Here is a 25,145-nt window from a genome sequence, read left to right on the forward strand (position 1 = left end):
TGTATGTGGCACCAGAGAAAATGGAGATTTGGGAGGTGTGAAATGAGTTCTGCGGCGAGTTCCCAGTTGGAAATTTTGGCATCTAGGATTGACTTACAAAGGCAAACTAGAGCAATCTGGTACCGAAGTGCTTCACTGCGTCCCTGTGTTTGGAGTTGCAGAACCACCTCATCCTCTATCGACATTAAAAGTAATAATAAAAAAAGCTTTGTGCACTGTTTTGAAAGCAGTCTTCTAAGTATGTAACTCCATGCACTCAGACCTGAAAATAATGGCTTCCTTAGCAAAGACAAGAAGAGATCTTGGAGCTCTTGGATTCTTTGGGATTGTCTAGGCTACACTGTGCAATGGGGTGATACCTGGGCGAAAATTAAAGCCAGCTTAATGGACCAGAAAAAGTATCCCTATGTTAGAACAAAGCACTGATGTAGCTGATGTGCAATGCTGTTAAATACCCAAATAAATTCTGTTTTAATGCTGCTTACACAGTTAGTTCATTTGTAGCTAGCTTGAATATCTTTTCAGCATCGCACTGTCAATATTCCTGCCTTAGTCACAGGAGTGTGTGTTCCCTAAGTGTAGTAATTACATTCTTGCAGCATTTTTCATCCTAAGATTCTTTAAGTACTTTGCAACTCCTGAACGTACATACAGCTTTACCAAATGATGTAATACTATGTGGGAGGAAACATGGTCACTAAGCTTATCGGAAACATAGCCAATGTAGGAGACTTTGGAAATCTTGTATTAACATAAAGTAGTACCCATTCATTCTCATGAAATATTGAAAGATAAAAAAAACCCAGCCATAGTAAGCGCCAGTTGATTCTAAAGTCTCGGCCCATCTGCAGTCTTGCTGTACAATGGTTGTAATTGTCCTGTCGTGTTCCATGTACATAGGTAATTGATCAGGAATATGGCATTCTGTGTCTGGTTTTTGCATGGCAAAATTCCCTGCAGAAGACTTCTAAATAGGGATAAGAAACAGCATATAGCTTTTGTTTTGAAAAATTAAGAAAGCTTGGTTATAGTTGTGCAGGATTTGTATGGATGGCATCTGAAATAGTGGCATACTGACTGAAAGAGTTTAACTGATATTTGGTTATAATAAAATTACAGAGTTTATTTTAGCAAAACGTTTAGGTAGAAGGAAGGTTGATAGTTCAGTCTCTACATCCTGACTCTGCGCTAGACAGAACCAACCTCAGTGTTTGTCACTGTCCTTCATTTTTGACTGTCTAGCAGCATATTTTGCTGCTTTATCTCAATGTAATAGTAATTACAATTTTTAACCTTCAGCATCTTCAGGATTCTGGGGAATAATCAACACCGCATGGAATCTTTCTTGATAGTAGGAACTGTGAGTCAGCAACCCTTTAATTTTTTTAGTTGCAGCTATTGTTCCAGCAGCAAGCTTTACTGCTATTGTCCACTGTTTGTCCAGCTCACGTTTACTGGACTGTGGGAACGGATTAGGGTTTCATGGCTTTTTTTTTCCTTCTTGCATAAACTCTTGATCAAAGACATTCCTTGGATGACAAAACACTGTATACTGTGTCACACAGTCCTGACCAGACTGCACGAACAGTAGTTTAAAAACACATGCCTACATTGTTCTCTAAACTGGCTTTTTTTTTTTTGCAATGTATGTGCAGACATTGAATTTTTGAGACCCCGTTTACCTCCTTTAAAAAACACACATACAGAAGTTATTGTCGATAAGCACTTGACAGTTTCTGAAATACAAGTAAAAAACAAATTACTGTTTCAAACTAAGACTATATAATAGGATGTCACTTTTCAGCAGAACTAGAGGTTATGTCTGCAGTGTATTTCCTTCTTGAGGAGACCTTGGTCGTGGTGCAGTTAGTCAAGTACACTGTAAACGTAAAACCACATGGACTTGTGGCATCATTTTATGTGAAGAATGATTTGAGCACAATTTGGGAATTCATAATTGTGCTTCACCATAGGTACATGGTTAGAACCACATGTTGAGAATCTGGGTCATTATAGTTTTATGTCTTGCTCTTCTTTTAAGTTCTCTTATGCAATAAGATGGGGACAAACTTCACAAAAGTCCAGTAGCATCTTTATTTCTCTTCTCTTTATTATGAGAAAGAAACAAATCGTGTTAGAGAAAAATGTGGAGAGACTTTTTCAAGGAGCTTTGACTTGTGATGTGCCTGAAATTCTCCTTCAGCAGAAGCAGGGGGAGAGGTGGAAATTGATCCCTGAAGACACTGTAAGTAGGTTTATAGAGGGATTTAAAGAGGTGGTTGGAAGGTGGTTTGAGGATGAGGGAACACTTGGGTTTCCACATATGTGCAAGGCTTTGCATGTCCTTGTTTGACTCTGCAGCACTGAGGAACTTTTCTGATCCTTTGCAGTCCAAGGGTCTCCATGAAAAGAGAAACCTGAATTAATATGTGGCTGGTAGATGTATTTTCTAAGAACAACAGCGTGGTCATAGTGAATAACTGAAACAGCTACAGAAATACTGAGTCAAAAACATGAAATAAATGTATGTCTATAAGAAATAATGTGGGTTTTTGAGTGAATAATTGCTGATGCCTTCTGGAAGTCTTGGGAAGATGTTACAATGTCTATGCATATACAAAGAACATAGCTGTATTTAATCATATACATTTGTTGGAGATCTGATCTTCATATTTCAAGTAGCCAGCAAACCAAATATAAAGAACTATGGCCTGCGGGTGTTCAAGGAGCAAAAAAGCTGTTCAAAAATTTATTTTTGAATAAAAAGATTAAGATTAAGATTTAAGAAAAAGATTAAATAAAAAGAATAAAAAGAAAAAAAAAAAGATTGTTTGAATACAGGGTATTAACAATCTGTAGTGATAAAATCTAGTAAAAGGAGAAATAAAACATCAAAAAGCTCAATTGTCCGTTTCAGAGAGTTTGCCATCAGAGTAGTGATTTAGGACACGAGGTCACTCATTCGGTGCAGGCTCAGGTGAGTTGTCGTAATGCTCTAGTGGTGGTTTAGTGGTCCTTGCTAAATGGTTTGCCCATCTCAGCCCAGCTCCTTGGAGCTTGCTGCTAATGTTGCAGATAACATCCTTACGGTGGGCAACGTGTTCGCTGTCGTAGGGGACCAAGCATTTAATGGAGTACAGCTTGCGGTTGGGTTGAGACCGGTGTCACAGGGCAGCCAGGTGGGATGGATGAAATAACAAAACTGCACAACTCAGCAACGTGTGATCTAAAATTCATTCACTTAGCAGGCTGGGAATGGCGAGTGGGTAGCGGTTTGCATTCTGTGATGCACACGCTCCACAGGCAAATCAAAGCCCTAAACCTTCACCCCATGGACCGGGGAGAAGAGGGCTCCTGCTCCAACCAGTCAACATGTCAGGTCCTGGCTTGGAGCGATTCCTCCTTTGGTTCAGCTTTTGTGATGGTATTGGGTACCTGTACCTGGAGCTTTCTCCAGCCCCGCAGAGTTACCCTCTTAACCAGTAACTCTGCTCTATGTATTTGTCAGCCCAAGCAGTCCCAGGCCATTCTCTCTGACTTTTTCCCTATCTAAGGCCAGTTACTGGTGGGGAGGAGGTTTCTGTCACGCTCTGGTCACCCACCCTAAATGTGTTACCACCTGTGATTTTAGCAACAGTTGCCTAATAAACTGCTTCTTTTGCTTCTCTGTTTTCCAGTTCATGCCAGATTAGTCAGAGCTGAGCAGATGTAGTCAAGGTCTCATTTGACTGGGCAGTCTTTGGCTTTCAGGTAGGCTTCCCCCCTTGACAGACATGTTAGCAGGAAAGATTGTACTGTGACTGTCCATTAGCACATATTTTGAATATAATGGGAATATAATTTTCTACTGCAGTCTTGAAGTGAGTGGACAGACTGGTATTCTGGTTTTGAGATGGATCACTATGTGTTTTTTTTTGTCTGAAGTAAACACTAATTGTATTTCTTTAAGGATATTATCATAAATAAGAAAAGTAACAAAAGCCATAACTAAAATGAGGAAAGAGATCAAGTCCACAGGGATGGATTTTTTTTTTTTTCTCCACTGTATAAGAGGGAAGAGCTTTAGCAGCCCCTTAACACAGCCTCCTGTGTCGAGAGGCAACTTGAGAAAAGTAAAACTGTTACTGTGTTGGTCTGTGTGTGGTAGTGACTGCTCCCTAAAAACTTGGGGCTGTTCTGTGAAGGAATTGATGCTCTGAAGACCACATGAAAACCAGCTTCAGGAGTTCAGTAGAAGTGGTGGTGTGTACCCCAGGAGCAGATCTGTTGGCCACGCAGAGTGAGGATGCTGCCTGTGTGCCTTATTCTTGATTTGCTGTGAGCAGTCTTTCTGCCACTAGTTCCCTCTTTAGGTAAGAGCCTTCAGGAAAATGATGGCTGTGAATACTTAGTGACTTCCCTGAAATATGAGACTTTAATACGTAGGCTTCCCACAGGCAAAAAGTAGGACAGATCTAAGTAGGGCTCTGCAGATGCTAATAGGATCATCAAGAAAGTATTTCAATTTTCCCTCTTAAATGACTATCAATCACCTTAAAGAAACAAAAGGGTAACTTCTGCCTTGCTCCTAAATTTATACTCCTTGACCCTAAAGAACAAAATCAGAAGTCTGGCAACTCTCACATTATCAGTGCAATCCAGTTGATTAATTTGCAATCCCTTTCTTATCATTTGGTTGGAATATTGTGTGGAGCTCAGTCAAAAGCCAGATAGGAATCCATGATTGCCATGCCGATGCAATTACTATTATCAATTATATTTGTGGGATCGTAAAAATACCGTGTTTGTCTGAAGAGATACATTTCCCATAAAATGATGCTGGCAGGAATTCATTAAAATGCCATCATTTATAGCTTTACTGCTTTTGTCCCATTGTAGCTTTTCAATGACGTTGCCAGGAATCTTTATTAGGGTATCTAGCCCACATGCCTGGGTCATTCCTATGACTCCTTTGAAATAATAGCTCCAAGCTTCACTTTCTCCTCCATCTTCTGGAATTTTCTATCACTTAAAATGCCAGATACGCTTGAACTTAAGTTGATTACGAGTTTTTACGTTTAACAGATCTTGTTTATTCTTTAATAAAGAGTGTGTAAATTTTAAGTGTTCATAAAAAGGTCTAAGCTTGTCAATCGGTCTGAATTCAGCAATGGAATTGAGGGGTTTGGGAGGTCTTTTGGAGGTTTTTCTGTGTACAAGTCTCAATCTGATGTGAGAAAATACAGTATTTTTCCCTTTAATAAGCTACAGCATAGCCTAGCTGAACATGCATTTTTTTTTATAGCCTATAGTAAATTGTTTTTCTTGCTACATTCTTGTCTTTCTGCCGTTTGCAATGTGAGTAATACTGGCATAGTTCACCCAACATTCAAATTTAGTAGTCTGCATTTAGAGATGATGTTTGAGGGAAGGAAAATGTAAATAACAGAGCTGACCATGTGGGCTTAAATCTACATAAGTCACAGAACACTTTAGTCGGTTTAATGGAGGTTTTAAACAGATAGGAAACGCAGAACCCAATAAACATGTTCAACAAAATGCAGGTTTAAATTTATCACTGAATCAATTTATTTTGTTATCAGAAAAAAGGGGTTTGTCCAAATAAAGATTTCATATGTCTTCACTCAATTTTCAGACATTTAAAATCAGAGGTGTTAGCCACAGTGATACAAAAGCGAGCCTTTGGGTTTTTACTGTTTGTTTTTTTTTTTGTCTGTAAAATATGCTGAAATTTTGCAGAAAACTGATAAAAGATCTGTGTGGAAAAAATGAGTAAATGAGTAGCTTTGACCAAGTCCAATTTAAGCTTTGGCTTGATCGGTATTTAGTCACTGTCATCTAGTTCAGATCTTCTTTCACTGCTATACAAACCTTCCAGCTCCTCGATAGGACCTACCAGGGTAACTTGGCCAGATTGAGGAGCTACCCATTTTGACTGGAAAAAATGCCAGCTGACACTTTGTACTGATAGTACTTTACCTGATCTAGGCCACATGGTTCAGGTTCCTGTCTGAAATGACTGGGAAGCTGACAAGCTGATACAAGCTCAGCTGGGATTCTTTTGATGCAGGTGGTTTCCCATTTATGGGTAAATGCATTCAGACACACTTACTTTGCACTAGACTATGAGTAACATGTTAGGTGTTATCTCAGGAGTTTCATCTTTCATTTCCTTTGCTGTACTTACTGCATCGAATCAGTTATGATGTGAAATTTAGTCAATGGGAAACTCAGGAGGCAGATACTAGATTTCTAATTTGCAACAGGAGAGACAAGCACATGACATTTTACGTAGACTGATTTTTTTTTTTTTTTTAAAGCAGAAATATTTTCACAGGGTATAGTCAAACACGTAGGTTAGAAGCTTGACCATCTCCACTAAGAACAGGCTGTTTCTGTGGTGTTCAGCTCTGGTAATAATTCATAATGCGCATCCCCAGTTTTCAGAGGTATTTTGTAATGTAAATTGGGACACAGGTTATAATTTTTCTCTTTTTACTTTATAATTATAAATACTTTCTGTCCTTCTAGGTCCAGTTCTTTTTTACTTATTTTTTTTCAGTAGGCTTTAACATTTTTTCAGTTTTAGTCCTTATTATCTTAGTGATACAATAGTAAGATGCAAAAGCTGTGTATGAGGTGAAGGGATGGAAAAGAAGGCTAAGTTAACCTTACGGCTTTTAAAACAAACCGTCTTCTGTATAGGTATTCTAGGACACAAAACCTTACATTAATAAATACAAACAAGCATTCTGTACCATCCAACACCTACTTTATTTCACCTTTTATTGACAAAAACCACCAAAGGGTATTTTACTCTTGAGTGATTACCTTAGTTATTTAAAAGAAAGTCTTCAGCAAAAAAACTATTTTGCTTCTTTAAAAATACGTATCACTGTGACAGGCAGTCACCTACCCATTGCTAAAAACGCCTACGGTTTCCTACAGTAACGACAGGTTTTCAGCATTGCAGCTATTAAAGCATGGAGAGTCAAAACCAGAAAATGTCATGTGGTTTACTCACTGCATCGGGTAGTTACTACCGTTCAGCACGCGTGAGGGCAATGGCAATTCAAAAAAAAAAAAAAAAAAGACAACAAGCAGACGTTGGGTTTTACCAATTTTATTTCTAGACTTTAGTTTTTTTTGCTGGAAACTTGTCTGTTACAGGTCTGTTGGTGAAAATGTGCATTTCAGACCAGTGATGCCAATAAGTACAATATAAAAATGTACAAATCTGAATTGCTTGCTTACTACAGATTGTTAAAATAATGTGACAAATAAAGCATCTCTGTTGGCACGTGAACCCACATATCTGGATTTGGCCTTTTAGTACATACAATATTTTAAAGAAATTTGCAGTACACACTGCCACTCAGTGTAACACAAAATACAAGCACTAACTCAATAATCATGTTTGGTTCAGAGACACAGAGATGCCACAAACAGAAGTGTTTTATGAGGTAAGCAGTAAGAAATGTTCCTGAAATTTGGACAGAATGTATCCAGTCCTCCTGGGTCCTGCGACTGCTAGTAGCATTGCAATGCTTTATTTATGCACTATGTAGGATCTTAACTGCATTTGCCTCAAAATGAGTTCTAATTCTGTTTTGGTTTAGCAGCATACAGGCAACAGCTAGATTATTCTTCAGCATACAACTCTGTTAGCTGGCTTATTTATGAGATTTACAGGCTTTTTAAATTAGCATTATGCTATAATTAAAAAAAAAAAACCAAACAAAAACAAAAAACTAGTATATCATAACAGATTAAACACACAAAATACTTAGAGTTCCAGAAGATAACCTATCATACCAAATGATGTGTCCCAACGGATGGGAGACCACATCAGGTGGCATACAAGAGTTATATTATAATGCACCTTTCATATATCAATGTGGCTAATAACACAGCTTAAAACTACTATGATAATAAACCCCAGATCAGACAAAGAATCCAGCTTTATAAAATGCATAACAACAAAAAAAATGACATTACTTGATCTTCTGAAATGTCTGCTGTTTTTAAATTAATGCAACCTAGTTGCAAATCGCGAGACCCATTCAGAATAACGTTCGATGCATTTCCGTTTGCAGTAGAACTATGAGGCACTGTGTACGAACATTAAAACCTGGTCTAGACACGGTTAACTGAAGTATGAGGTATTGTGAAACAGGAACCTTTTTGGAATAGAGCAGTAATCACATTAAGTAAAAATTGATCACATAAAAAATCTACAAAAAAATGATGTCAATAATATAATTTTCTATGAGAAAATTAAAACCTATAACATGGCAGTATATGACATTGTATAACAAAAAAAAAAAAAACTGATCCACAAAATAGCAGCAAAACACAATGACAAAGATACAGAAAAGCAATGTTAATTTTTTTTTCAAACCATGCTGGGAATTTATCCATAGCAGCTCAATAAAAATGGAGCATCCACTCCTTTTCTTTTCTCTTTTTCTTTTTTTTTTAATTTTAATTTTTTTTTCTTTTTTCATTTTTTTGTTTTTTTGTTGTTTTGTTTTTTTACAATCAACACCTTAGCGGCAGTTTTCTCACATACATTTCACCATCACATTCTCCTCGAGCATCAACTTCAACAGCTATGTCCACGTCCCTTCAGCTACTTTCTAAAATAATAATAAAAAGATACATAGCCAAGATGTGCAAATTCTCTATTTGTAGCTAAATAAAAAAATGGGGCATATACTGGAATAAGAACTTCTTTCAAGTACTCCAATTTTCGTATCTATTAACTATGGCGTTTGTTTCTTGGTTAGACTGCTTTTGAAAATGTATAGGAAGGGGCCAAATAGACGGCTTGGTTTTGGGTTTGTTCTTTGAAGCGTGTCCTTTTTTCTTTAATAAGCTGTGTTAAACTGCAACATCAAGGGTAGAAAGATTTTTTTTTTAAAAAAAGGGGCGATTGCATTATTTTACAAATCATACTGGCCTTACGAACATCCTCTGCAATAAATATTCTTTTTAGCCTTAACTATAAATTATATATTTTAGTGTTTAAAAACCTTCAGTTGTAAAACATCTAGCGACAATCCTTAAACTATGTGTCCTATATGTGAACCTTTAAGGCCCCTAATTTATAAAGATGAGTTGGCACCAAAGGATTCTAAACTTCAACTTTTCTATAGAAAAGGATAGGAAGATATCCTGGCAATTTGTGAATGCAATTTCTCTCACTGGAACACAACCTTCGGAAAAAAAAAATCACCTCTCCTCTAACACCATAGTTAAATGCACTTGCTTTGCAATTCCAAGTTTGCGAACAAGCACTTATATATTTCCAAACCATTCCATTAAAAAAAAATTCCCACACAATAAAAGAATGTATCTCCTATATCTAATGGACTGAAAGTGCTTTGAATGGAATGGTTTTAGAATATTACAAACAAACAAAAAAAAAAAAAAAAAGACTGAACTGTGGATTGAACCTGACCATAATTAGGCTGAATATCTGTGGGGTCAGACCAGCATTTTTACACAGGTAACTACAAAAATATGAAGATTACAAAAATATAATATATTATGTCACTATTTCGGTTTCTCTTTATAATAGAGTATCGTATGAGTAGTACATTGGCCTTTCCCAACAATGCTAAGCTGGAACCCTACAAATGCCTTATGCACAGGCAATCCACAGGCACAAAAAAAAGATTAACATATAATAATGCTGCATACTAACATACACTAACTTACGGGTTATGTTAACCATTTATAAGGTGAAGAGGATAAAAAAAACCTAAGGAAATAAAATAAACATTTACAGATGAATTATAAAGTGACTAAATGCATAAGCAAGCAAGATACAGAAAAGCCTAGAACTGCGTTAAAGCTATGCTTTTTAAAGAAAAAAAAAAAAAGATATTTCATTTACTATCTAAAAAAAAAAAACCCTCTTCTACTTTAAAAATGGTTGGTTGGTTTGTTTTGTATGTAAGAAATCAAATCTAATACCTCCCCTGGAGACATTTTGTGTGTTAATGCCTATTTTTACAACATACAGACAAGAACACTTTAATATAAAAACTAGTTGATTATTATTGTATAAAATCCTCTATTTTTGTAGCACAAACCCCTGGGGGTAATGCAAATACTATTTTTTTCTTTTTTTAAGACAGTTTTTGGGGTATTTTTTGTTTATTTGTTTGTTTGAAGTCACAGATGGAAGGGAGACAGAGCAAGAAAAAATATAACAAGACTGGTTTTCCCTTCTGGTATAAAAATGTCCTGGAGAAAAGGGTTTCTGGGGGGGAGATCCTGAAGCTGATTCCTTCTCAGATGCCCTTTCTTTGTCTGCTTTTCTCGCCAAGCAAACCCATTAGAAGTCCTCTTAAATGTTCACATCTCGCACATCAGTAGGTGTGCAGGAAAGGTCTGCTTCATCCTCTACAGTCTTTGTTTCTGAAGATACGTTGTGCTGCTGTGCCTGACGTAGACTGGATTCAAGGAGGGATTCGATCTGTTCTTGGCAGGCTCGTAAACAATCCTAGAGGAGATTAAACGGAAGGAGAGAAAGACCCAGAGTCCTTTAGAAAAACAGTAAGATCACAGACCAAATACTGTTTCTTGAAAAAGCAAAAGAACTATAACCAAGTTATCTGGGAGGGCAGCAGACTGACCGGAGTGTGCGAAGAGCAAGAGAAACACCGAACACTGACAGGATTGGACGAGCTACCCCGTTTTCTGCAGGATGCTAGCCTGGATCCAGATTTTGGCAACTAACCCTTGCCATCTTCTGTTTAATGGCCTAGGTGAGCACCTCCGTACCCCGGACAGACCATGACTGCCGTTTTGTTGTGAGTCTCAGCTCGTAGGTCCATAACTCAAAGGGATGGACGCTCCACTACAGTGACACGTGTAGTGACTAACCTGGGCAGGACCTTGGCACAGCAAGGTGTGGTAGCTTGCACTGCTGCTGGTCTGCCCGCGCTGTTAACGCTCCAGCAATTCTGTACAAGTCCACTCATGCCACCTTTTACCTCACTGCCCTTTATACCTTTTGAAAAAATAGGAACAGTCTGACTGGACGGCAAAAATCAAAATTAAATGAGTGGAGGTGCCAAGACATAAAACTGGGCCGGAGTCAGAGTTGGTCCAAGTATTGCTGATGCGGTGACGATTCTATGATTTCTACTTTCACCGCAGAAGCACTTGGGCAGTACAGTCTACTAGAAGTGATGGTCATAAACAGTGATTTTCCCAGGCTGTGTTCCAATAATGTGAAGTTCTTAGCAGTGCCATATATATATTTAGAGATACGCGCCCAAAGTTGCCTGCCAACTGCTGCCACGTCCAGCAGCGGGCAGCTCAAGTTAGCCAACCGACTGCTAACTCAGAAAGCATCTGAACAGAACAATGTACCAGACTTTATGACCCTGAACTGGAGAGATCTCTCAGAAGCACCACTAAGCATCTCGTAACCATGCATTGTAAAGTGCTGCCAAGCTTTCAGTTTGCTACCGCGTTCACCTTGAAATATCCATCAGGGTGAGATCTCTTTCCCTTGCTTCAAAAGGATTTTCTCAGAGCTGAATGCGCACACAATCCTACTGAGTGTTCGGGAGGGTGCAAGGGCCTCGCCGCTCGCACAGACTTCGGTGTGAATGAAAAGCATAAAGCACCAAGCAGGATCGCAACTCCTGTGGGGAAAGGTAACTTCCCCCAGGCATTAAACCATACCCTATGTAGATATATCCAATTCTACCTGTCGATCCACAGATATTAGAATTGGAGGCCTATCAGCTCAACCTGTTCAACTTTCTGCAAGTTACGGTTGTGTTCTTCAGAGCCATTGCAACGACACAAATGGTGCCTAAAATAGGCAAAACGAGCACGTGACATTTTGCCAAAATTCCTCCAGCATGCTGTTTACTCGTATCTTTATAACAAACATCGTAAGCTTTTTCTCAACATATTTAACTCTGCGTATTAAGGACTTTGAAGTCTCCTTTCAGTATTGCCTTTTCTGATTTAACCTATGACATGTGTTAGCCCTTGCGGTGAACCCAGTCTTCCATGATAAATTGCCGTCAAAAGTGTTAGGATGTGCATGACTGAGAATGAATGTTGTTTTCCTGAGAGGGTGACCTGCCTGCTGTTTTCTTTATTTTCTAGTTTCAATTCTGCCTTCATTCAGAGGCTTCTTGTGTGATCTACCAGCTTTTCACTGATTCTACTACCACAAGAATCTCCTCTGCCACCAATAAGGGCACATGGCGTTTGGGGTAAAATAAGATTAGAAACCCAAGCAAACAATTCTCCGCAAGTCCTTTCTGAGAGAGAGGGAGGTTAATCCTACCTCTAAGCAGATCAGACCATCAGTTACAGCTCACTGAAAACACATAACCTATGACCTTTCCTGGTTTAAACCCTAGTGTAATATTTCCTCTTGACAGAGACACACAGCGTTTTAAATGACAAAAAGAAACGCCTCATATCCTAAAGTCATCATGCCTTTGGCTCCTACATACCTCTGGCCTTCACAATAGGATCTCTATGAAGTCCTTTTACCCCTTATCAAGATATGACAGATCAATCCTGACTGTAAGGCTTCTACTTGCGTGTCCTGTACCATGCACCTCAGTCAGACGTGGAATTAGACGTATTAAAGAGTAGTCCATGAACACAGGTTTAGCTATTTTTTTGGTTTTACAAATCCAGGCATTTTTGAGGCTAATTCTCTTTTAACAAAGTAGCATGTTCAGTGTCCCAAACTGAAAGACAATTTATTTTCAGAGCAAAACGAACCCTGTTGGCTTTTTTGAGGGGGAGGGGGGTGGATTGTGTGGTGGGTTTTGGTGGGGTTTTGCGGTTTGTTTTTGGGTTTTTTTTTTTAATCCTAACTATTTGCATATAGCATGTTTGAGCTCTGAAAACTAAAACCATTCAAAAGAATTTCTATCAATACCTATTCTTCTCCCTCTGGAGTCCAGTCATGAAGAATTACATAGACTATGTAATTCAAAGGTAATTTTGGACCACAGAATATTTTCTTCCTGTGAGATTCTCAGTACAGCGTGTTGTAACTGTATTTTTTTTTAAACATAATCTTTACAATTTATTATAAACAGACTATGTCTTAAGTGAATGAACAACATTTTTTTACATTTTAGGCATTTTTGTTCATGTCTTATTCAGATGACTGTTAGACGAATAGTTTGTCTGCAGGAATGTACCAGAGCTAGCAAAACTAACTGAAAAATACCAAATTCACTGTGAACAACCTCACCAAAGCTTTTTTCATTCTCAGGCCTTCTTAACATTGAAAAGCAAATACAAAACTTGTGCATTACTCTGATAACTTCTCCCAACAACTTTTCTGCTTCACTACCCAAATTTTCAATGCCCACAGTTTGTTCAAGGTCATAAACCCTTCCTGGATTAATTAAGCTCCTCAGTGAAGGAAAGGAAAAAAAAAAAAAGACTTGCTAGCTTAACTGATGTGGTCAAATACCTTTAACACACACAGTAGACATGATCGGACTCCAGGGTCAGATACTGAAGGAAACAAACAACAACAAAAAAGAAACTGCTTGGAAATCCTTTGTTACTGCCTGACCCGGTCTGGGTAACAAGCACATGTCTGAAGGTGCCTCTGAGTAGGGGCAGGCAGGAGACGAATTCCAATGCACTAACAGACAGCATGGAAACCCAATCTAATCTAGTTTAGCAAATTTCTGGCCTGGAAATGAATGTCAGGTAAAATTCAATCTGTTTGGATGATGGAGTCAAGAATAGAATGATGGAAGACAGCCCAAGACTTCTAATTGTGATTATCTGACTTCTAATTACCCCTGATCAAAGGCAAAATGGGAAATTGGACTCCTACCAACGTAAACATGAACCATAAAGGAATTCCAATCAGGTGATATTCATTTTACTTTAGATTCAGCTTTCTTTGAGACTAAAGGTAAAAAAGTGTAATTATATAACCTGAAATCCAACAGACCGGCTGCTCTAGCTAATAGATAATCAGGGAGAATGTTAGCCATGTTATAATGCATGCTCTTAATATTTCAAGACAATCCAATATAAAGGGTATTCATTTGTGCAGCCTGACAAGGGGAACCATCACTGTGGAGTAACAAACTTCAGGTACATGCTAGCGAAACGAGGTCAGAGGAATAGCATTTGCTACCATGGATTACATAGGCACATCTTACGGGAACTTGTCTGTGCAGGGGAATCATGCTACATGTGAAACCAAGCCCTTTTCTCTGCCCAACGCAGCAGTAGTGAAAGATGCTGTTCCCTTATTCCATTACAAACACAACAGTATATGTATACATAACATAAAATTTTATGATGCTTATTTTCTCTAGCAACCTATACAAAAACCTTATTTCTACCTCTAGCTGCTCTAACACATAAATTTACATTTAGCAATGAAAGCTGGAGGGGAGTTACTTCCTTCTAAAGCTGTTAACTTTTAAGTTCAGGTCATACACATTGTGGCCTTGCAATGACTCTGGACAATAAAAAAGAAATAAGCAAGAATTCTTCTTCTTGCTCTAACTACTTTCTTTTCTTTTAAAAGAGCTCTGTCATCGACTAAATCAAGTCACATAAGGACATACTGTGGTTCTCCAAGATGGGAGAGAATCCACTTCAACGCTCTGAATCAGGAATGATTAAATAATGTTGTTTGAATTGGATACTGTCAGAACAGCAGCATTTTTCCTCAGTACCTTCTTCAAATATCTCACACTGCATAGTGGCCAACCGTACACCGAAATATCTACCTTGTTCACAAACTGACTGAAAAGCATCGCACATACATACGAAACTGAGCAGCATTTTATTTCAGCACTTGAAGTTCTTATAGTATGTAACATTTCAGCACTGGATGCATATTACTTTAGCTACAGTAATATAAATGGCAAAAATAGCGTGCTCAATACTGAGGCATTGTTAAGGGGATCAAAATAACAAGCTGAGATATCGTATTTGTCAGCAGTTCTTTCACATAGCCTATCAAAAGTAAAATACTCTTTTGTGAATAATTAATGATGATGCATTCATCTCTCCAGAAATCACTCAATCCTATCAACAAAGTCCCAATTATAAAAACCTAGTTTTGCAGTGCCTCGACTAGTACCGTTCTCTATGTATTTAAATTATTAACATGTAAAATAATTTAACAGCATCTCAAAAGATTCTGCCGCTAACCACAGAGTTGTCTTTATTTGACTCATTGTCCAGCACTTGGAGACCTCACAAGAACCTTTTTAAAGCATCTATTTATTGGTCTTCCACATTGTTACAAAACAAAGCTCAACTCTGCCCCAACTTCACACACCATTATGACATGGATCATTGACTTTAGGTCTTCCTTGTAGGCTCCCTTCCTGGCCCATTCACTCATGAAAGGTTTATTGCTCACTAGTTACTGATGTGCATCTCCTGGAAGCTGCAGGGCAAAATGAGAGTCCTGTGAGGACCATCTACCTTGTCAGAAAGTCGTGGGACAAGCATTTGTTCCGAAAAGGAATTCAATACCAGCTACTGTGCAGGTCTAGCACGTAATAAACCAAATTAGATCATTAGAACTCTTTTAAGAAGGGCTTTTTCACACCACTTGGCACAATAAAAGGCCTCGAGAATGGTCAAAGATAAGGTCAGAGATACCACAAGGTCTCAGTAACTATTTCCTCGTCTTATTTTCAAAGTTTTGTTTTACAAAGACTCCCGGTATAATTACCTACAACCAAACACAGCCTCTGCAACGTCCTAAGTCGATGCAGGGTTTCCTTTGCTTTGTCAGATACGCCTGTTACAAACATTAGAGCTGGATGTGGCATTCCTATCAGTGAACTGCAGCAGCGTAATCACAGATTATTAATGGATATAATGACAGCTAAATAACTAGGATGGACACAAGAGAAAACGTTCAAAAACTCCACTCTGAGGTTTGACTTTTAGCAAGATTTGCTGTCAGATTAGCTACTATGCAGTGAGCGGGCATTCATTCTTAAACTCTAAGGCAGGAGATCAACCGAGAGAAAGAGTCACTTACCGGATCACATTTGATAACTTGTGATAGGAAATGTGTGAGGCATTGATAGGAGAGGAAAGTGTTAGTGTTCCCCAGATGCAGGCCTTGCACAGCTGCTACCACACTGCCAGCTGCGATCATGGAAGGTGGGTTTGAAATAAATTTAATATCTGTATGAAGAAAGGAGAGAAAAAAAAAAAAAAAGACTGAAATGATTGCTTTAGGAGAAGCCTGCCCATACACATACACTCTTTCTCGCAGCATGGCTTCAGCTGCCAACTAGTGCACCCGAAAAGGTAGGGAAAATTGTGAGCAGAAAGGTGCCTCCTGCTCTGAACTGTTACAGGTCCAAACCTGTAAACACTTCTCCACATGAGCAACTGCACTTCAGCGAGTAGCCCTTCCTAGCACTGAGCCTGGGAAGCCATTCATCACTTGGAGGTATTTTTATCATAAGCAGGTCCCCCCTTCTTCAAATGTTAAAATACTCCGCTCATGTGAATAATGCCACGGGGGTCAATGGCACTATGCATCTGAGAAAACGTGTTCGCGCGCTGAAGCGCTTCGCATGATCGGATCCTAGGTGCACTCTAATAAGGAGTCCTTGGGCCCTTCAGAGCAGAAACCTTTGCACCGACATTCAAAGGAATATAGCTTTAATGAACAACAACATCAACAAAAAGGAAGAAAGAGAAAGACTGCTTAACCCTGTCAGGAGGCAGATAATCCATATTTAAATTAAGGTTTCATCTTAAAAATGCTTTGTCTCAACCTAGTCTCTTGTCAGTGGCTGCCATCCATCCTGGCAACAGGGATTTAATGTAAATGTGGCATAACTAAGTGACGGGGGTCCCAAGAATTGGCGGACAATCAGTTACATTCTGATGTGACACCATGCTGACAAGAGGCTGGGCCCCCTTCCAGACTGCATTGCTGTAGGTCTCTCCACAAAGCCACTCCCATGATTCCTTAAGGGGCTATCTCTGCCATTTAGCATGTTTTTGGTTTGTTTTTTTGTTTCGTTGGGTTTTTTTTTTATAATCCACATTTTAATGCTAAGACTCTTTCTCCTGTTGAATAGGAATGCGTTTGATCCGTGGCAGGGTACACCTTGGAGGAGAATCAGAAACAAAGGAAGTAAGTGGCACAAGTAAACGTCTAATTTTGTGAGGAAGAAAGGGAAATGCCACATTATACACAAGAACCTGAGATACATTCCTTCAGCTTTTATCAGAATACAACTTCCTCTGGGTTGAAAAAATATAAACCATCTGTCAAACCCTTGAATGAAATCAAAGGAATGGACAGCTTAGAGGGCTCAGTGGAACAGTTTCAGTATTAAATCATGCATCTCCTTTATTATGATAAAATAACTTTTGTGTAAATGTTTTACCAGTGAAACTAAAGACTTCAGGACTCTATGAAAAGTCCTCTCTCTGCATCTATTCATATACCCCTGACATTCCACTGTAGCCCTGACCCATACCCACCTTCAAAGGGGCATTTCACCCAGTGTTCTATGAACCTTCAAAAGTAAAACCGATAGGACGAATTGTGGCCAAACTTTTGTGATGCACTGCCAGCGAAAAGCCCAGCTTGATCAAAAGTCATCTCATTTACGTTACCGTGCTTAAAATAAATTTAGTTTATCCCCTTTTTCCTAATCTGCCCATTTCTGGGCAGATATAAATACACCCACCTTCTAGCAAGCTTCTCTCATTCTTAAAAATCAAAGTAGCCCAGACTTGCTCATTGACACTATACGTGACATTCCAAAGCCAGTCCCCCAACTGAAATACTGATACACGGTTGCAGGTGGACTTCAGAAATGAGGGATTTCAGTAGGCAAGCGTGACTTCCACCAAGATGGGGTTGCTCAGAGGGGTACAGTGGCAGCGCGTTCGCGACACTATTTACTGAGCTCCACAAACAGAACATGACCAAAATGTGTCAGTTTAATGAGTCTGTCCTGACAGGATCACGTTTGGGATTAATATTTGCGTTCTTCTTTTAAATGGAGCAGTAAACAAGAACATGAATTCATAGTCACACCCTCATTCTTTCCAAGGTGGAAAAGTGATAATGAAGTTTAAATGACCAGTTTGTGTCTGTCCCTATAACCACTCCAGACAAGCAGCATGGACTGCCTTTTTGTTGCAACTCAACAAGGAATTATTTGTGGCAGAGGCCACTAATTTCAGCATATTAATCAGGGGGCCCCTCTCGCCTGTAATTGGATGCCCCCAAGTGAAGAGTGTGGCATCATTGTCAGCCTCCATCGCCTCATCTTGCGCTATTGAGCGCTCAGGAACAAGGGGGCTTCGGTGAGATGAATTAGACCTGACACAGCCACAATGGGGTAGGGGGCCCCATCAATTGAAGCACACATCCCCAGTAGCCTATCTGAGACTTCATCCAAAAAGAATAAACAACTTCAGCGTTGTTAAAAAGAGAGAGAGAGAGAGAGAGAGGAGGGGGAGGAGAGAGAAGAATGCCAGCCACCCTGAAGGGAGGACAAAGCAGGCATATAGGCGCTGCAGCGCTTTAAAAAAAATTCCTAACAAGGCGAGTCACCCCTTTTCCTTTTTAAATGGAGCAGCAATTCCATCCGTCTGGAGAGCTGGGGGCTATGAATGAAAATCTTTTCATTGAGGCAAATCAAAACTGCGAACATAAATCACTTGCTGCAAGATGCAACAGGTTCCAACTGGTCACATACCTTGAGACTTCCAATTTTATAAAGGCCAGAGAATAGGAGAATTGTAACACGCTTGTTTCAAAGGGGGATCTTTCTTTCTCCATCCGAGAGGAGGAAAGCAACAATAATAATAGCAATAATAATAATATAAAAGGAGCCTGGTATGTTTTGATAACCAGAGGAACATAATGAAATGCTGAAGCTCCAATATTTGTTGCTATTCATTGTTACGCTTGTATAGAGCTGCAGTTCTCCCTCAACACTGGTCTTAACTTGGGCCAAAAGAGGCCTGCTTCCTTTTGAGCTCTCCCTGCCTTGCTCGGCCATGCCAAAGCCCCATTCATTAAGCTCAATTATGTGTTAACTTCAAACAACCCCTGGTAATTTTTTTTTTTTTCTTTTTTGCTTTTTCTCCCGAACCTACCACAGCACAAAGACATCCTTTGGTGAAAATGGATTTTTCAAAACTAAACCAAATCAAACAAATCCACTTCTACTAGCCAGACAACTGAAGAGGAGGGACCTTAGAAGGAATTCCCCTCACCTTCACCTTGCAGCATAACCTTTTTTCTGGAGCAAACACATACTCATCCACAAACACTTCCACAGCCTTCACCTTGTTAAGCCAACTGGCGGAGGTTTTGTTTTCTAAGCAAGCATTATTTTGCCGTCTCTTGTTAGGAGACCCTCCTTTACCGTAGAGGACACAGGCTGTACTTCAAGCAAAGGATCTACTGCACTTGCCCCCGAGGCCACTTAAGCGAGTGTCAGTGTTTCCAGTGGACTTTGGATTGGGCCGCACAGCATCCAGGCAGCACAACGCGTTTGCAGTCCATCTAGGTTCATTTTGGCAAGGGGAAATACAACACAGCCCAGCAACAGCAAAGCAAAGTCCAGATGCTACTTAAGCCACATGTGATCTTCACTAGCCAACAAAGAAGTCATGAGGAAAGCAAGAGGTAGAGAAAATCCTGACATCCAAAAATAATAAAAATACAGAGCCTAGTGGCAGCCTTCCTGCGCGCTCTTTCCCCAGGCAATATTCCCAGCTTCAGTAGGGAGCTGAAGAGGGCCCCAATTCTGGTGAGCTCAGCACGGGTTTTTTTAAGAGCTACGTAAAACTCCCAGAACATGGTTCTCATTTACTGATCCATTCTCCAGCTGTGGTGTGTAGCAGTGTTAAATAAAGGCTCTGGATGTGCTTCCTAAAAGAAATATAACAACACCGACAGTAGATCAAAGTACTGGACTCTTAGCAAGTCTCCAACCTTTGAACTACTCTTGTTTTCATCCCTGTCATTGCCAGCACAACAACCTAGGTTAAACATCCCCACATCCAAAGGGGAGGCCGGGTAGCTGTTCTTTTTAGCTAACAGCCGAGGAAGCTTCAAACTTAGCAAGTCACGCATTCAGAGTCGCAGCAGCCTTATCTGGTGGAATCTGGAATGGAGAGTTACGTCTGATTTTCCCAAAATGTTGCTGCAGGTAGTCTGAAGGCTGGTTGAAGGTTGTAGCTCTCCGAACACGGAGCATTATTCCAGGCAATCTAACTTACGAGCTGCCCGCTATGCTGATGTTAGGCCCAAGATGAAAAGCAATGCCAGTGTTTATAAATTTCTCTTTTATGGCTTGGTTGTTCTATCTTTAGGCCTTGCAGTAGGGCTGATTCTATGAAATAAAATTTTTCTTCTGAGTGCCTGCAATCTTTCTTCGATCTTTTTATACCAAATCCATCTCTGGGAAATAAACTACACGTTAATTTGTGCCATTGACCACACACATCCCACCGACGTTTTCAAGTGTGGGTACCTCTTCTCAAGTCCAAATGCAGGCCTCATCTCTTTTTTTTTTAGCACAACTGCTACTGAACAGGAACATTTACTAAAGTACTGTCTCCTTTACACTAAGTTTTTATCAGCGTCAACAGAGTGCCTGGCGTTCCTCTTTACGTGCTACTGCAAAAGCAGATTTGTTTTGGCTGCTTTTTCTTCCTTTTGCCATTCCTGGATTGGTCTCGCCATACTAAAAGAAAACGCGCTGAACCCGTTTTGTTTAAGGAGAGTATCTTCCCTCTAGAACTTCTTTTGTCCCTGCTCCTCCACTCTTTTCCTGTGGGAACAGCGAGATTTGGAGAGCAGAAAGCCTCTTCTAAAACTTTTTCTCCTTCCCACTTGCTAGGGTTCAGTGGGCGAAGCCGGTACATGCACAAATGCGTACATGCATAGTCCGCACGCAAACACGGAACTTCAAAGAACCAGCGCGCGCGCGCGCGCACACGGTGCCCTTGAAACCAAAGATCAGGCCTCTGCAAACCTGGCCTAGCGAACAGTCGGCGTCTTTGGAGGCCGGCCCTGCACATGGCTTCAGCACAGCACGTGGTCCGAAGGGTGCAGATGGCTCAGTCCTGTGCCAGGCTCTGTGCCGCGTGGCCCTCCTCCAATCCACCAGCCACCGACGAGGGGGGGGAAGAGGCAACTTGAAGAGGGAAGTTTTAAAACGCCCCACGCAGAGCCATTCACAAGCCAAATCGCCCTCCGCCTCCGAAAACTGTCTTTTAAGAATGAATCCACACAGGGAGGGACTCCCCGTACGGGCAGTGAGCCTTTTGCAGCCCCCAGATAAAACCCGGCGTACAGAAGTGAAGAAATCGTGCCGCGCCGAGCTGCAACTCCACGGCTAAGCTACAAAGCCGGGGGTACTTCTCCCTCCCTGGCACCACCACGCACTCGACTCAGAAGCAAAGTATCTTCTGAAAAAACTTACCTCTGCAAAGTAATCCACCTTCTGCAAACAAGGGGCAATAACCGGGGCTTAAACTACCTCCCCACAGCTCTGTGAGCTCGCTTTAGACCACAGCTACGGGAGGCTTTACAAGGCAGGGGGTAGGTGCGTGTAGGGGAGCAACACGCTTTGCTTAACGTGCAGGGCTCATACCTGTCGCGCACAGAGCCACAAAAGTCTGAGCATGTTTACGGATGATCTGCTTGGTGTCCTCTGCCAGAGGCATTTTAGTGAGGAAATGTTCAATGAAATCGTGGGGGGTCATTGCAGCCAGATTCCATTTCAGCTTATTCACCAGAAGCAGCTCCATTTGCTGCAAAGACAAGAGGGAGGGAAGGGGGAAGAAGAGAAGAGGAAGGAGAAGAGGGAAAACGTGGTTAGCTCCGCTCGCACACGCTCGGACCAGCAGTATCCGCAGCCGGGCGGGTCAGCCCTCAGCCCAGCCCGCTTCCCCGGCCGGGGGCCGAGCCGGGCCGGGCGGGCGGGGCGGAGGGGGGGTGGGTGTCAGTCCTCCCACGGCGGGGCCCCGGCTCAGGCGGGGGCCGGGGAACGAGGCGGGGCGGGGGGTGCCGGGCCGCCCCCCGCCGGGAAGCGCCCGCCGCAGCCCCCCCGCGGGGCCGCCAGGGGGCGCCCGCGCCCCGCCCAGCCGCGCGGTGGTGGCTGCGGCGGCGGGTCCGGCCGGGGCAGCCCGGGGGAGCGGGGGGCGGCGGGTCCCGGTCCCGGCACGGCCCCGGCCTCAGCCCCGCTCCTCTCCCGGGCCACCGCCGCCGGGGCCGCAGCTGCCGAGGCCGGGCGGAGCGGCTCCCGCCCGCCAACGGCACCCCCGCCGGCGAGAAGGCAGCCCCCTCCCCGCCTGCTGCGGTGTCGAGGGGGCTTCCGAATCGGCGGGTTTGGTTTGGGGGATTTTTGGTTTCGTTTTGGTTTGGGTTTTGGGTTTTTTCCTTTTTTTTTTTTTTTTTTTTTCCTGAGGTGATTAAACGTGAAATTACCAGTAATTCGTCGGGTCTAATGGAGTTATCTGTATAAATGCACAGTTTTTCTGCGGTCAGAGGAATAGTTTCCTTCATTTTTGAAGCCACAAACATGCAGGTAGCTCCGAGCAATTGCAATCGGCTTTTCTTGAGGGGTTCAAACGACAAAAATCTGTCCAAATAATTCATAGCCAAGGGGAAAACTTCCTCTTCGCACTTCTGCTCCTCGCAAACCTGGAAGAAGGAGAGAGATCGTTGAAGAATAATTTAATATAAGTGAAAGCTGGGCTTGTCCCGCTGCCCTCGTTTTCCCTGTCCCCCTCACCCCCCAGGCTTTGCAGGGCAAAGTTGAAGGAGCCGAGGGGGGAAATGCATTTGGGGGAAACGGATAAACAAGGGAAAAACAGAGGCATCAAAGAAAATGAAAGAGAAAGTCACGAGTGACAAAGTGGGGAGAAATGTGGCGTTAGAAATCCGCAGGCGATTCATGGTAAAAAAAAAAAAGGGGGGGGTGTGGGGGGGAAATCGAAGAGGAGGTCTGTCCCCATCTTTCCAGCCCCTAGAACAAATTTTTAAAAAGCAAAGAAAAAGGAAAGCGGAGGAAAATGCGAGCCCCCGTGTTTGGGAATGGGGTGCTGAGCCGGGTTTGCCCCCGGATTTATTTATTTCGCTTTTATTTTTTCATCTAATTTGCCGTTGTGCTGCCGATTCCCCTCTCTGGTCGAGACACAAAGGTGGCGTCCAGCCTCATTTCCCCAGACGTCATCTTTTCAAAAAATATTTAAAAATATTTAAAAAATTATTCGAGCTCTCAAAAAAGGTTGAAAATGAAGCGGCGGGGGTCCTTTACCGAGCCCCGTGCCGATGGTCCTGCTGGGGGGCTCCGGGGAGGCCCCCCGAAGTGAAATTCACCGCCTCCCTCTCTCGCCCTGCAGCAGAGCCGGGCGCGACATTTCCCAGAGCAAGGCAGGGCGCTGCGCTTTCAAAAATTAATTAAAAATAGATCGCGGGCACCCAGGGCTTCCGAAAAGGGATGAAAATGTAGCCCAGCTCCTGGGGCTCCCACTGGGAGCCCCCTCAGACGTGTCCCGCCGGGGGACGAGGCCCTTTCCAACTCGCTTTTCCCAGGCGACCTTGCAGATCGCCGCCGCAGCACAAGCATGCCTTTGAGGGGTGACCACAACTCGAGCCTCTCTTCGCGCTGAACAAAGAAACTTTCACCCTGCGACTCCCCCCGAGAAATACCGGAGCCCCTCCGGTCGGTCCCCCTGCCCGCAGCCCCAGCGGGGTCCCCCGGCCCCCGACCTTCTTCCCCCGGCCCCCTTCCCCCGCTTCCCCCCCGCAACACACACCCTTGGCTTGCACCCCGGGACTTTCTTAATTTTTCCTGACGATTAATAAACACTTTTGCTTTGCAAATAAAAAAGAACAAAGATGGCGCATAATACTGGCACGGGCAGCCACTTGCATACGTGTACAAGGATATTAATTTAAAATAAAATCCCCAGAAAAAATTAACTGGCAGGGTTTCCCAGCGGCCCCGCACGGCGCGGCCGGGGGCTCGGCAGCCGGGGCCGCTCCCCGGCGGGGCGGCGGACGGGGGGTAGCGCCGAGCGGGCTCCTCTCCGCCGGTACCGCCTTGCCCCGACGGAGGGAGAAGGTGCTGGGGCACCCCCCGACCCGGTGTGCCGGGGTTGGGGGGGGGGGGGGGGTATCGTCCACCGCCCCTCCGCGGCGGGAGCTGTCTGCTGCAGCGGGGAGAAAGAAGCGGCGATAACGGCCGCGGCGATCGTCCCCCCGGCCCCGCGTCCCCTCGTTACACGCGGGCGTCTCCGAAGCCAGAGCAACGTGTGCCGCGCCGGGGAACTTATTTCGGGGGGGGGGGTGGGGGGGGTGAGGGGTGGTGGTGAGGCCGGGAGCGGCAGGAGATGGGGGGAGCAGCGCTCGGGCTTAATTCATTTCAGCGCCGAAGCTTGCAGGAAAGGAAAAAACCCCCGAAAGATACAAACCTCCAACATCCATGTGGCGACTATTTTCCTCATATATGGCAAGATTTCTTTCTGCACGCACTTGAAGTAGGAGACGGAGGGCGAGCAGGTCTCCTCCGCCTTCAGCATGGTCTGCAGCACCCTGTCATTGAGGAGGTTGGCATCTAGGTAGGCTCGTCGGATGGTCTCCACCTCGCAGCACAGCAGCTGATGTTCCATGTCTGCCTCCGTCGTCTCCGAGTCAGTTTTCTGCAGCAGGACTCAGTCGCTCGCTCGCTCTCTCTCTTCCCCTTCCAGGAGTCCCTTGGATGCTGCTTCTGCTACTGCCGCTACAGCCCTCTGGAGGCTGCAAAACTTTCTAACTTCCAACAAAACTCTCCTGTATAGACCCTGTGACGTTACTGTTGTTAAGCAGAGATCAAAGCACGAGAGAGAATGAGAAAGAGAGAGAGCGAGCGAGCCAAAGCAAGGGGCAGAGCCCTAAAGCCATCCCATAGGCTTCAAGTCCTTCCCCTTTGCTTAGCTTATAGAGAGCAGGGTTTTAATGCAAATGCAAATGAGACAAGGGCTCGCTTTCTTCAAGGGCAAGGGAGAGGTGGGGGAAACCCAAATTGTCTCTTCAGTGTATCATGCATAATTTTAAAAATGGAGCGAGTTCTGCAGTGGGAGCCAAATGATGAATGGGG

The 25,145-nt window shown here is 42.7% G+C and overlaps 2 protein-coding genes across 2 annotated transcripts in view; one reads left to right on the plus strand and one right to left on the minus strand.

Moving 5' to 3' along the window:
- Positions 1-19,219, plus strand: part of LTO1 (LTO1 maturation factor of ABCE1) — a 29,845-nt gene extending 10,626 nt beyond the window's left edge. Inside the window, exon 5 of the mRNA XM_086472150.1 lies at positions 19,149-19,219. Coding sequence (XP_086328276.1) covers positions 19,149-19,169 — 21 coding nt within the window. The 3' untranslated portion in view covers positions 19,170-19,219. The remainder of the gene's footprint in view (positions 1-19,148) is intronic.
- On the minus strand, positions 10,358-24,678 carry CCND1 (cyclin D1). The gene is made up of 5 exons (XM_086472455.1): positions 24,481-24,678; positions 22,490-22,705; positions 21,654-21,813; positions 16,043-16,191; positions 10,358-10,513 (listed from the first exon to the last, which is right to left on the minus strand). The coding sequence occupies exons 1-5, from the start codon at positions 24,676-24,678 to the stop codon at positions 10,358-10,360; spliced, it is 879 nt and encodes a 292-aa protein (XP_086328581.1).
- Positions 24,679-25,145: the final 467 nt, after the last annotated feature.

This window comes from Leptosomus discolor, chromosome 12, assembly GCF_034619465.1.
Source record: "Leptosomus discolor isolate bLepDis1 chromosome 12, bLepDis1.hap2, whole genome shotgun sequence".
Classification (NCBI taxonomy): Eukaryota; Metazoa; Chordata; class Aves; order Leptosomiformes; family Leptosomidae; genus Leptosomus; species Leptosomus discolor.

What these genes read in the sequence shown, in the direction of transcription:
- CCND1 (XM_086472455.1), bottom strand. Translation starts at nt 24,678, where the DNA reads ATGGAACATCAGCTGCTGTGCTGCGAGGTGGAGACCATCCGACGAGCC. An exon ending in TCGCCACATGGATGTTGGAG is followed by an intron (nt 22,706 to 24,480) that starts GTTTGTATCTTT and finishes TCCTTCTTCCAG; the next exon opens with GTTTGCGAGGAGCAGAAGTG. An exon ending in TGTGGCTCTGTGCGCGACAG is followed by an intron (nt 16,192 to 21,653) that starts GTATGAGCCCTG and finishes TTCTTCATACAG; the next exon opens with ATATTAAATTTATTTCAAAC.